This window comes from Salmo salar, chromosome 05 (assembly GCF_965601325.2).
Source record: "Salmo salar chromosome 05, fSalSal1, whole genome shotgun sequence".
Taxonomy (NCBI): domain Eukaryota; kingdom Metazoa; phylum Chordata; class Actinopteri; order Salmoniformes; family Salmonidae; genus Salmo; species Salmo salar.
The window spans coordinates 49,753,076-49,766,148 of record NC_138295.1 but is presented as its reverse complement, the minus strand read 5'-3'; the positions used below and the strand labels follow the sequence as shown (position 1 = coordinate 49,766,148).

Genomic DNA, 13,073 nt, shown 5'->3' with positions numbered 1-13,073 from the left:
TTCATACTGAACTTTGTTTGTTTCACAAGTTAATATACCTTTTTTAAATGTATATGTATTTGTTTTATATTTTAATTGATTAATTATCTATCGGGAAAAGAATAACTTGTTTACGATAAAAGGGTAAATCTGCAGTTCTAACAATAACAGCGCCACAACGCAACCACTCAAATTCATAGACAGAGCTATGGATGCAAGGACTGACCATCCATGACGTCAAAATAATAGAATTAACCAGTTGAGGCTATACAGCTTTTGTTTCAAATTACATTGTTTACAAACATTGGAGTAAAACAGCTTATATTTTCAGTTCTGGTGGAGTATGACAATTGACCTAAGCTCATGAGACAATATGTTATATTCTTCAATAATCAATGGATTATTATTATATACACCCGTATATATCATGAATTTAAGTCTAAAAATGGAAGTTGCAATTGCAGGTTGCCCCTCTGTTTTTTTCAAGCTACATCAAAAAGGGGACCTCTTCTCAGTAAGCAAAGTTAGTTGAAATGTCTTTTCAACATATTGTGCTCATTAGGTTCTGCAACTTCTACAAGCAATGGATCAGACATCATACTCTCACACATACATGACAACTTTATGCTATCAAAAGAGGAGACAACAGACCTACCCAAAACACACTGAATAAAGAAAGTATTAGAGACAATGGTTTAAATTCTTTTTTTAATCAATACACTTGAAAATGACAAATAATTTAAATGAAATACATTATTAACTTATCTTTAAACTCAAACCCAGATAGTTTACAGACCATTCAAAGTGCCATTTTATTCCCAAGCCTGAGGTTCTTTAAAATACAAATAGAGAAACAGCAAAGACCTGCATTTTGGCCACATATTCAGGGACCAAAGCCATTCCTTCAACATTGGCACTTTTACATTGGTTTAAAAAAGGAAATCTGTCCCTGACATCTGCAATAAATTAATTTAATGAACAGTAAACTGTATGTACAACTCAGACTCGTTAGTCCTTTATCCCTTCACTTTAAATAGAATCTCAGCATGAATGAAACTTAGTTATAAAAATATTAATTAAAGGGCCAGCAATGTTTTAATTTGTGTAAGGGGCAAGTGAAGACAGAGGGTTGTAGAAGAATAAACTATTGCGCTTTCATCCAATTTCGGACAAAAGACACTGATGGGGATACAATACGAGCAAAGGAAACTCACCCGCATCTGCAATACTGTTCACATATCCACCTTACATACAGTCAAACAAACAAACATACAGTGCTGTGAAAAAGTATTTGCCCCTTTTTAATTCTCTACTTATGCATATTTTTTATACTGAATATTATCAGATCTTCAACCAAATCCTAATATTAGATAATGGGAACCTGAGTGAACAAATAACACAACAATTACATACTTATTTCATAAACAAAGTTATGCAACACCCAATGCCCGTGTGAAAAAGTAATTCCCCCCTCACACTCAATAACTGCTTGTGCCACCTTTAGCTTCAATGACTCCAACCAAACGCTTCCTGGAGTTGTTGATCAATCTCTCACATCGCTGTGGAGGAATTTTGGCCCACTCTTCCATGCAGAACTGCTTTAACTCAGCGACATTTGTGGGTTTTCAAGCATGAACTGCTCATTTAAAGTCCTGCCACATTTCAATTGGGATTAGGTCTGGACTTTGACTAGGCCAAGTCAAATCTAATCCAAAACAGTCCAGTCTACTTGAAAATGGCTAAAAAGCAACAAAATTTAAGTTTTGGAATAGCCTAGTCAAAGTCCAGACCTAATCCCAATTGAGATGTTGTGGCAGGACTTGACAAAAGCAGTTCATGCTTGAAAATACCAAAATATCGCTGAGTTAAAGCAGTTCTATATGCAAGAGTGGGTGAAAATTCTTCCACAGCCATGTGAGAGACTGATCAACAACTAGAGGAAGCATTTGGTTGTAGTCATTGCAGCTAAAGGTGGCACAACCAGTTATTGAGTGTAAGGGTGCAATTCATTTTTCACACAGTTGCATAACTTTGTTATTTAAATAAATAAAATAAGTATGCATTTTTTTTGTTATTTGTAAACTGATGTTCCCTTTATCTAATATTAGATTCTGGTTGAAGATCTGCTAATTCAGTATCAAAAACATGTAAAAATAGAGAAAATCCGAAAAGGGGCAAATACATTTTCAGGGCACTGCATTTCTACCCACCAGAATACCCATAATGGCCACAGGTGTCAGCTACTCACAAAGACCTGGTGACCACAAACTCTAAAATACCATGAATCACTCTTGCTTTACAACATGCATGCACACACCTGCAATGCCTCCCAAAAACACAAAAACATTCAACCTGTCTCCAAATTCACACCTGAGGACTCACACCTGTACCCACTGTCAGAATAGCCTCAGATGCCGTAAAGAAGTGAAATGTGCCAATGTAAGCCCAGGGGGGAAGAGCAGAGAACTGAGAAGGCATGTGTTCCAAATTCATAGCAAACAGAAAGAGGGCATGGTAACATTACTTGATTCCGGATCGGAAAAAACGTGAGAAAGAAAACTTTCACTGCAAGCTGATTCAGCGCACACACATACACTCTGCATTAACCTTCAAACACTACCATCTTATCTCAGGTCATCTTCATCTCCAAGCAGTTTGGAGATACTGTAACAAACACAATGAAATCCATTATTTTCCAAATATAAAGTATTTTGTAAAAGGGGGAAAGTATTCAAAATGAGGCATTTAGTCACAGCCTGGCTGCATCTGGCTTGAGTGATGGCATTGTAGTGAATACATGAATGTGTGTTTGTCAGACGATGTGTGTCTAAAGAGTGTTTGTCTAAGAATGTGTGTAAATATGTGTGACTATACAGTAGCGTGATATGTGTTCATAAGTCTGTAGTGCAAGTAGCTGAGCACTATTTTGAAAAGCTTTGTAGTATTGCAAAAAAAGTATTTGAACAGGCAGGGTGGGGAGGCGGGACAAATCTTCTCTCTTTGCAAGATGTTCATATCCTCTTACATACTTTGCAATTCTGAAAGATGGAGTGTTGGTATAAGCATTAATTCAGATCTCACTTATACCTTAGAATGTATATTTCTGATTATGTGTGTGTGTTTGTGTTTCTGTGAGCGTTGACACGCAGGTCAGGAGTTGTCCACCACTTGGTGTGGCAGGGTGACCGAGGAGCCGTTGATGAAGGATCCCTGTTTTTCTCTACCCTTCAGAAAGTAGGTAAGCAGCTCTCCTTTCCCCTTCACAAAGATGGGTCCCCTCCTCACAAAACGGAATCCGTACTCCTTCAAGATGTGGTAGCAATCTTCCACCACCTGGGGGAAGCAGAATCACATTGAATTTTAGGTGATGAATCTCAGTATGCATACAGATCCAGCCAACACATGTGTTTTCAGCCCAGATTTGGTAATACACTTAAAGATATTCCCTGATGTCAAATCACACGATCTAAATAGTAATCAAACAAAGTAGGATTATTCTTGTGTTATTATAGCCATCTGTGAGACAATGGCTGCATTCCAGGCAGACTACATTTCAGTCAACCAATGGTTTCATGCCACATCATCGACTGTGCAGTCGGGTATCAGATTGCTATATGTGGTTTTGAGATCATGCAGGTGACTGCAATGTATCAATCATTGTAGGCTATCAAGTGCTCCTGCTCAGTCCTCACCAGAAATCAGGTACATCAACAACCTTACGGGCCAATGCGCTACAGCTATAACTGATTGTCTGGTTGTCACCTCACTACTTATCACATCCTGCATCTCGTCGCACCCTGTATGGAGAGGCCTTACCTGGATGTTACCCATGACCCCTGTGGACTCCATGCGACTGGCCACATTCACAGTGTTGCCCCAGATGTCATAGTGAGGCTTCCGGGCGCCAATCACACCTGCCAGCACCCCCCCTTTATTCAAACCTGGGGAGAGGAGGAAGTATGGGATACATGATATGCATGCAGTACAAAACTAGGACACGCTCTCCATTCTCCTCTCACCTTAAAAAATATGGCTGAAAGGTTAGCACTGACCTATGCGTAGCATAAAGTTGTTGAAGGACTGGTAGTTGATGTTCATGAGCGTGACCTTCATGGCCAGAGCAAAGTCAGCCAGATCTGCCAAATGCTGCCAGCGTTCTCTGTCAGTCAGCTCCTCTTTCTGCACAACAGAGCCCTCTACCTTAACCAACTTCATCACCATCATCAAGTTAAGTGAATATAATTTGATCACCGCCACCACTATGATCATCATCACCCATAAAATTAACATATCCTCTGTAAAAGATCAGTACTAAAACTCTAGATCACATTTCTACACCTGCTACCACAAACAGTCGAAGATGCTCTAAACTAAGCCTCCCCTGACCCAGACCCAATGGCTGATGACCATGGTAATGAGCTGACCTTCAGACAGGCGTAGCCGTTGCTGACGTTGGGAGTGACACCTGATGCTGCCATGTAGGTGCTGCCAATGGTTTTGATTTTGGTGATGCAGCGGAACTGAGACTCGTCCAGGAGCTGTCAGAGGTTAAAGGTCACGGGTTGAAAGGTCAAGTCTCAAAGTGTTAGGCAGCATCTTTAATTCCCATACAGTGGCATGCATCGGGAATAGGGAGTAATAACATACAGTACTTCCATTGTTATAACAAGCTAGTTCCAACATTTGCACGACTGTTACAAGTCACAAAATCAAATTATGCATTCATGAGATTCTTACACTGTCAAAATCGGAGATGATTTCGTTTAGGAACCTGAGGCACTCAATCCCCCCGTTGTTGATGCTCTCCTCTGTGTAGAAGTCCGAGAAGTTGGGGATGGAGGCGAACATCACCCCAATCTCATCATATGACTGGCTGTACAGCTCCTGGAAGGGGCATATGTTTCAGATTAACAGATGTACAGACATAGATAACTCAAGAGTATAACTCCAGCTGTAACCATTGCAATATAGCTAAACAAACCTTACCTGTCATGCCCTGATCTGTTTCACCTGTCCTTGTGATTGTCTCCACCCCCTCCAGGTGTTGCTTATTTTCCCCAGTGTATTTATCCCTGTGTTTCCTGTCTCTCTGTGCTAGTTCGTCTTGTATGTTTCCAAGTCAACCAGCGTTTTTCCCGTTCTGCTTTTTGCATTCTCCTTTTTCTAGTCCTCCCGGATTTGACCCTTGCTTGTTTCTGGACTTTGTACCCGCCTGCCTGACCATTCTGCCTGCCTTGACCACAAGCCTGTCTGCCACTGTGTACCTCCTGGACTCTGATCTGGTTTTTACCTTTTTGCCTGTCCACGACCATTCTCTTGCCTACCCCTTTGGATTAATAAACATTGTAAGACTCCAACCATCTGCCTCCTGTGTCTGCATTTGGGTCTCGCCTTGTGCCTTGATATTACCACTGTGATAACATGGGGGCTGATCACCGCACACAGTGACCGTGGCTGATACCTATTTCTCAACTTCAGGAACTATACATGTATTGGTCCCACTTCACATTGACTGCCTTAAAACCTATGTATTTACTATATGTATTTACTAGGGCTGGCACAATTACCATATAACCGATGGTTATGGATGAAGACCATCATGACAATTAAATAACTGTCATATCCATTAAATAAATGAATATATACACGTTTGGGCACAACCTACTCATTGAACGTTTTTTCTTTATTTTTACTATTTTCTACATTGTAGAATAATAGTGAAGACATCAAAACTATGAAATAACACATATGGAATCATGTAGTAAGCAAAAAAGTGTTGAACAAATCAAAATATATTTTATATTATTCAAAGTAGCCACCCTTTGTCTTGATAACAGCTTTGCACATTCTTGGCATTCTCTCAACCAGCTTCATGAGGTAGTCACCTGGAATGTATTTCAATTAACAGGTGTGCCTTGTTAAAAGTTCATTTGTTGAATTTCTTTCCTTAATGCGTTTGAGCCAATCAGTTGTGTTGTGACAAGTTAGGGGTGGTATACAGAAGATAGCCCTACTTGGTAAAAGACCAAGCCAATTTTATGGCAAGATAAGCTCAAATAAGCAACAAGAAACAACAGTACATCATTACTTTAAGACATGAAGGTCAGTCAATCCGGAAAACTGCAAGAACTTTCAAAGTTTCTTCAAGTGCAGTCGCAAAAACCATTAAGCGCTATGATGAAACTGGCTCTCATGAGGACCGCCACAGGAAAGGAAGACCCATAGTTACCTCTGCTGCAGAGTATAAGTTCATTAGAGTTAACTGCACCGCATATTGCAGCCCAAATAAATGTAACAGACACATCTCAACAACAACTGTTCAGAGGTGACTGCGTGAATCAGGCCTTCGTGGTCGAATTGCTGCAAAGAAACCACTACTAAAAGACACCAATAATAAGAGACTTGCTTGGGCCAAGAAACACGAGTAATAAACATTAGACCGGTGGAAATCTGTCCTTTGGTCTGATGATTACAAATGAGAGATTTTTGGCTCTAGCCGCCGTGTCTCTGTAAAACGCAGAGTTGGTGAACGGATGATCTCCGCATGTGTTGTTTCCACCTTGAAGCATGGAGGAGGTGTGATGGTGTTTTGTTGGTGACACTGTCTGTGATTTATTTAGAATTCAAGGCACACTTAACCAGCATGGCTACCACAGCATTCTGCAGCGATACGCCATCCCATCTGATTTGCGCTTAGTGGTACTATCATTTGTTTTTCAACAGGACAATGACCCAACACACCTACAGGCTGTGTAAGGGCTATTTGACCAAGAAGGAGAGTGATGGAGTGCTGCATCAGATGACCTGGCCTCCACAATCACTCGACCTCAACCCAATTGAGATGGTTTGGGATGAGTCTTCCCAAACATGCTCAGCATGTGTGGGAACTCCTTCAAGACTGTTGGAAAACATTCCCGATGAAGCTGGTTGAGAGAATGCCAAGAGTGTGCAAAGCTGTCATCAAGGCAAAGGGTGGCTACTTTGAAGAATTTCAAATATAAATTATATTTTGATTTGTTTAACACTTTTTTGCTTACTACATGATTCCATATGTGTTATTTCATAGTTTTGATGTCTTCACTATTATTCTACAATGTAGAAAACAGTAAAAAATAAAGAAAAACCCTTGAATGAGTAGGTGTGTCCAAACTTTTGACTGGTACTGTACATGAACGACCAGCTGACTGAAGACAGGATGGCCGGCCATTCGTGCTGTTGAGTCAGTTTCTGCTGTAACATGGACTCTACAATGTGATGAAACTGTGTTGCTCCTTGCTGAAACATGCAAGGTGTTGTAGCAAACAAGGCTTCGGTTTCCTAGGCAACACCCCACTCCCTGCAGCAGCAGCACAATGCAGTTAGGAGCAGAGGAGAAAATGTGCTTTAAAAAAATATATATACACTGAGTGTACAAAACATTAGGGACACCTTCTCTCTCCATGACAGACTGACCAGGTGAATCCAGGTGAAAGCTATGATCCCTTGTTGATATCACCAGTTAAATCCACTTCAAATCAGTGTAGATGAAGGGTAGGAGACAGGTTAAAGAAGGATTTTTAAGCCTTGAGACATGGTTTGCGTATGTCTGCCATTCAGAGGGTGAATGGGCAAGACAAAATATTTAAGTGCCTTTGAACATGGTATGGTAGTAGGTGCCAGGCTCACCGGTTTGAGTATGTCAAGAACTGCAACACTGCTGGGTTTTTTACGCTCAACAATTTCCCTTGTGTATCAAGAATGGTGCACAACCCAAAGGACATCCAGCCAACTTCACACAACTGTGGGAAGCATTGGAGTCAACATGGGCTAGCATCCCTGTGGAACACCTTCGACACCTTGTAGAGTCCAGGCTGTTCTAAGGGGAAAAGGGGGTGCAACTCAATATTAGGAAGCGGTTCCTAATGTTTTGTACACTCAGTGTTCACATGTTTCGTACATGTATTATAATTGTTTTGCTATTCGAACGGTTGTAACGGTGAACACGTTTATTTGACTGACTAATAACTTTCATCCAAAATTCCATTACTGTCTCAGCCCTTGTACTTACATTGTAGCAACATGGTAGGTGCGGTCAGGGCTATAAAGTGTAACAATTTTGGTCATATATGGTCCTAAATGCATTTACAGAGTTACATATTAGTTTCAAGGGCACAAAGTGTGCTTCAGAAGTAGATAGAATACTTCAAGGCCCAATACAGTAGTCTATATCTCAATCGATTAAAAAAAAAAAAAAAAAGTAATTTAGAGCTCTGGGTTTTCTATATTTTTGCAAATTGTTTTATACTGAATGTTATCAGACCAAAACCTAATATTACATAAAGGGAACCTGAGTTTACAAATAACAAAAAAATGGATACGACCCCAAACCATCACACTAGCACCACCATGCTTGACTGTTGGTATGAGGTTCTTACTGTGGAATGCAGTGTTTGGTTTTCGCCAGGCATAATGGGACCCATGTCGTCCAAAAAGTTGATTCATCTTTGCCAAAACACACCTGGAAGATCAGCAAGACTCATGGGAGAATGTTATATGGACAGATGACTGAAAAGTATAACTTTAGTCAACTTTTTGGACGACATGGGTCCCATTATGCCTGGCGACAACCAAACACTGCCTTCCACAGTAAGAACCTCATAACAAAGGTCAAACAGGTGATGCTTTGGGGATGCTTTGCTGCCTCAGGACCTGGGTGACTTGCCTCAATAGAAAAAAAAACATGAATTCTGCTCTGTATCAGATCATTCTACAGGAGAATGTCGGGCCATCAGTCTGTGAGCTGAAGCGCAACTGGGTCATGCAGCAAGACGATCCAAAAAACACAAAGTCTACATGAAAATGGCTAAAAGGCAAACAAGTCAACATTTTTGAATGGCCTAGTCAAAGTCCAGACTGAATCCCAATTGGGATGTTGTGGCAGGACTTGAAACAAGCAGTTCATGCTTGAAAACCCACAAATGTCGCTGAATTACAGCAGATCTGCATGGAAGAGCGGCCCAAAATTCCTCCACAGCGACGTAAGAGACTGATAATCAACTACAGGAAGTGTTTGGTTCGAGTCATTGCTGCTAAAGGTGGCACAAGCAGTTACTGAGTGTGAGGGGGAATTACTTTTTCACACAGGGGCATTGGGTGTTGCATAACTTTATTTATGACATAAATAAAATAAGTATGTAATTGTTGTGTTATTTGTTCACTCAGGTTCCATTTATCTATTATTAGGTTTTGGTTGAATATCTGATAACATTCAGAATCAAAAATATGCAATAGTAGAGAAAATTAGAAAGGGTAAATACTTTTTCGTGGCACTGCATGCTTACCATGAAGGGGGAACCAGGTACTGCATCTACAGTAGTGAAGCTGTCTCACCTCATCCCTTTTCTTGGAGCCCAGGAAGTGGCGTGCTACGTGCTCTGGCAGCATGTTAGTGACCAGCGCTTCGTTCCAGCGCCTCATCTCATACACCTTCTCCTTCTGCTCATGGACCTCAATCTTCCACAAGAACAGAGTACGGGCTAGCTTCTCCACCTAAAGTCAGGGACATGGTGGCAGGAGACAGGAAATAGGTTCAAATAGAGGTGGAGAGGTTAACAAGAATGGCGAGGAAGCAGAACATGTGTAAAATAGAGAAGGTAGTGATGACTTAGTGAGGTTGGAAGGTATATAACTAGTAGATTTCTGCCACAGCAACTTACATGTCGAGAAAAGTAGTAGAAGCTGATCATCATGATGAAGATCATCACAGTCATGGCATATTTGGAAGGAACCAGGTAAGACCTAAAAACAGAGCACAGAGATAATCAGAAATCACCGGCATGCTCACATTGTTTACAGAACAGCAATATCACACTAAACATGACAATCAGGGTTGAGGTCAATTTCATTTCAATTCAGTCAACTGAAATTCCAATTCCAGTTTTACTAATTGAAAAGAAATGATGACCACACATCCATAAACTGATGACCACCACCCACACCTGTTCTACAGCTTATAACACCACAACCACATCCACCTGTAGTCCTGGAAGCGGGCCATATCGTAGCGGTCAAATATGTCCCTCCAGCTGTAGATGTTGACGATGCCCGTCGCTATGGTGATGAGGAGCATGAGTGTGACCTTGACCATGTGGCTGACCTGCACCAGCATGGTGGTCGCCATGAGTGCCAGCACAGCGATGTAGCTGTAGTACTTGGGGTTGTCCAGACAGCCCTCTGCCCCGGATTGGACAACAGAGGAAGGAGGGGCAATTGTGGCGTTTCCTGAGGGACGGGGACAGCTCAGCTACAGGGCGTGGACAGAGAGGGGATAGAGGCCAAATGTCAACGCAAGACCCGAGCCACCACTCAATCGAGTTCTAGTGCTTCCTCCAAGCTTACATGGACCCCGTTAAAAAATCCTTGGTTTCACTCCCATCTTGTTGCTTTATTATGAATTTAAAACATTTAACTGCAATGCGTGCTGTTCCATATGGACGGTATGCATGCATGTCAATACCAAAAACAGACCCTTAAGTCAAACCCAGGTTCTTTGGAAGGCTTGTGTGTTGGCATGCTACTGCATAATTCAACACCAGAAAGCCATTGTTCTCAGTGTTGTGATTTTTTTCTACTGGACTAACGATGAACGTTTCTCACCATGTCCACAATGTCGGCCATGGTGAGGATGAAGATTGCTGCCATGGCCCAAGTGTTCCGTGCCCAGCGGGTGTGGTCGATCCATGTGGAGAAAGACACTAGCCTCTTAGGGAAAACCTAGGAGGAAAAATAACATGTTGGTCATCAACAGTAATATCATTAACCAGTCACGTGAACTACCAATAATATCTATCATCATCATCATCATCATCACCACCACCACCACCACCACCATTGTTGTATTGATGTGGTTTTGAGTAATGTTTTACAACACTCTTTTATGACACCTGTGGTATATGTGGGGCAATGGCGGAACATTAAAAATGTTTTAACTATGATTGATGGTGACGGTCGTCTTTGCTCGCTGTAACCAACAAAGTAATACAATTGTAAACATCATCATAATCATGTTCAGTTTTCAAATGCATCATCAGATGGAAACCATAGCAGAGGTCAGGGTATTTCTCCGAGTGAGTTTGTACAGATGAAGATTATTAATTTGCGGCAGTTTGCTACAGCATTAAAAAATAAAATGATTATGTGGATTATAGTTATTGGACATTTCTGTTGGGGTTGATGCATTTCTCATAAGAGAAAATCAAGTCTGAAATGTCAAAGTGGTAAACTGCAGAAGCCTTTCTAAACCTCAAATACACTACAAGTTGTACAATTCCTGCATTGCAGGAAAGTTCTCCTGCAACAGTAGGCTGTCATAGAAAATAAGAATTTGTTCTTAACTGACTTGCCAAGTTAAATAAAGGTGTACTAAAACAGGGTGTTCAAATTAAGATCATACATCTGTACTATAGTGACTTTCATGTTAGTGACAGTACAGTATACTACTATATAGTGCTGTATCTGTCAACGGTCATTTCAGATGAGCTGTGACAAACCGAGGACAAGACATATTGGTTTTCCTCATTGAACCATCAATCATGCCATTAGGAGTCATGCATCAGTCCAACCAGAGGGCTTCTCTATGAACATCTATGATGAGCAGGGATTGATTTTCCATAGATAAAGAATAGTCACTGGAGTGGAACTACTGTCGCGCGAGGGGACTCAGATCTCCAAGGTTAGATCTGATCTCATTGGGTACAGTACATTCTCTCATCAGCTGAACAATAATCTGGTCCATATAGCTTAAAGTAAAAGCATTTCATTATGTAGCACTGAAAGCTCTTTTTAATAGGCTCTGGGGTGAATTGTATATGTGAGTGTGTGTGGTTTCTGGTGTTCATGTGGTTGACATTGTACTGTGACAGGCACAGACATGTTGACATGGACATGCATTTCGCCCTCGATATAGTAGTTGTTTATCTGTTTGTTTATGTGTGTACAATGCATTTGGAAAGTATTCAGACCCCTTCCCCTTTTTCCACATTTTGTGACCTTATATTTTTATATAATATTTTTTCCTCATCAATCTACACACAATACCCCATAATGACAAAGCAAAACAGGTTTTTAGAAATGTTTGTAAATATATAAAAAAACAAACACAAATACCTTATTTTTAAAAAGATTGTTAACTAGGCAAGTCAGTTAAGAACAAATTGTTATTTACAATGACTGCCTACCCCGGCCAAACCCTCCCCTAAACAAGACGACGCTGGGCCAGTTGTGTGCCGCCCTATGGGACACCCGATCACATCCGGTTATGATATAGCCCGGGATCGAACCAAGGTCTATAGTGATGCCTCTAACACTGAGATGCAGTGCCTTAGACCGCTGCGCCACTTGAGAGCTAATTTACATAAGTATTCCGACCCTTTGCTATGAGACACGAAATAGAGCTCAGGTGCATTCTGTTTCCATTGATCATCCTTGAGATGTTTCTACAATTTTATTGGAGTTCACCTGTGGTAAATTCAATTGATTGGACATGATTTGGAAAGGCACACACCTGTCTATATAATGTCCCACAGTTGACAGTGCATGTCAGAGCAAAAACCAAGCCATAAGGTCAAAGGAATTGTCCGTAGAGCTTCGAGACAGGATTGTGTCAAGGCACAGATCTGGAGAAGGGTACCAAAACATTTCTGCAGCAATGGTCCCCAAAAGCACAGAGGCCTCCAGCATTCTTAAATGGAAGAAATTTGGAACCACCAAGACTCTTCCCAAAGCTGACCGGCCGCCCAAACTGAGCAATCGGGGGAGAAGGGCCTTGGTCAGGGAGATGACCAAGAACCAGATGGTCACTCTGACAGGGCTCCAGAGTTCCTCTGTGGAGATGGGAACCCCTTCCAGAAGGACAACCATCTCTGCAGCACTCCACCAATCAGGCCTTTAAGGTAGAGTGGCCAGACGGAAGCCACTTCTCAGTAAAAGGCACATGACAGCCCGCTTGGAGTTTTCCAAAAGGCACCTAAAGGACTCTCAGATCATGAGAAACAAGATTCTCTGGTCTGATGAAACCAAAATTGAACTCTTTGGCCTGAATGTCAAGCGTCACATCT

At 41.3% G+C, this 13,073-nt stretch overlaps 1 protein-coding gene across 3 annotated transcripts in view; it reads right to left on the bottom strand.

Moving 5' to 3' along the window:
• Positions 1–673: 673 nt before the first annotated feature.
• LOC106605024 (adenylate cyclase type 3) overlaps positions 674–13,073 on the bottom strand; it is a 29,454-nt gene continuing 17,054 nt past the window's right edge. For all 3 annotated transcript variants that reach the window (XM_014200240.3, XM_014200241.3, XM_045718307.2), the window contains 9 exons: positions 10,615–10,731; positions 9,993–10,261; positions 9,675–9,756; positions 9,349–9,507; positions 4,717–4,863; positions 4,404–4,517; positions 4,032–4,158; positions 3,796–3,920; positions 674–3,312 (listed from right to left, as the gene is read on the bottom strand). In XM_014200240.3, coding sequence (XP_014055715.1) covers positions 3,130–3,312; positions 3,796–3,920; positions 4,032–4,158; positions 4,404–4,517; positions 4,717–4,863; positions 9,349–9,507; positions 9,675–9,756; positions 9,993–10,261; positions 10,615–10,731 — 1,323 coding nt within the window. In that variant the 3' untranslated portion in view covers positions 674–3,129. The remainder of the gene's footprint in view (positions 3,313–3,795; positions 3,921–4,031; positions 4,159–4,403; positions 4,518–4,716; positions 4,864–9,348; positions 9,508–9,674; positions 9,757–9,992; positions 10,262–10,614; positions 10,732–13,073) is intronic.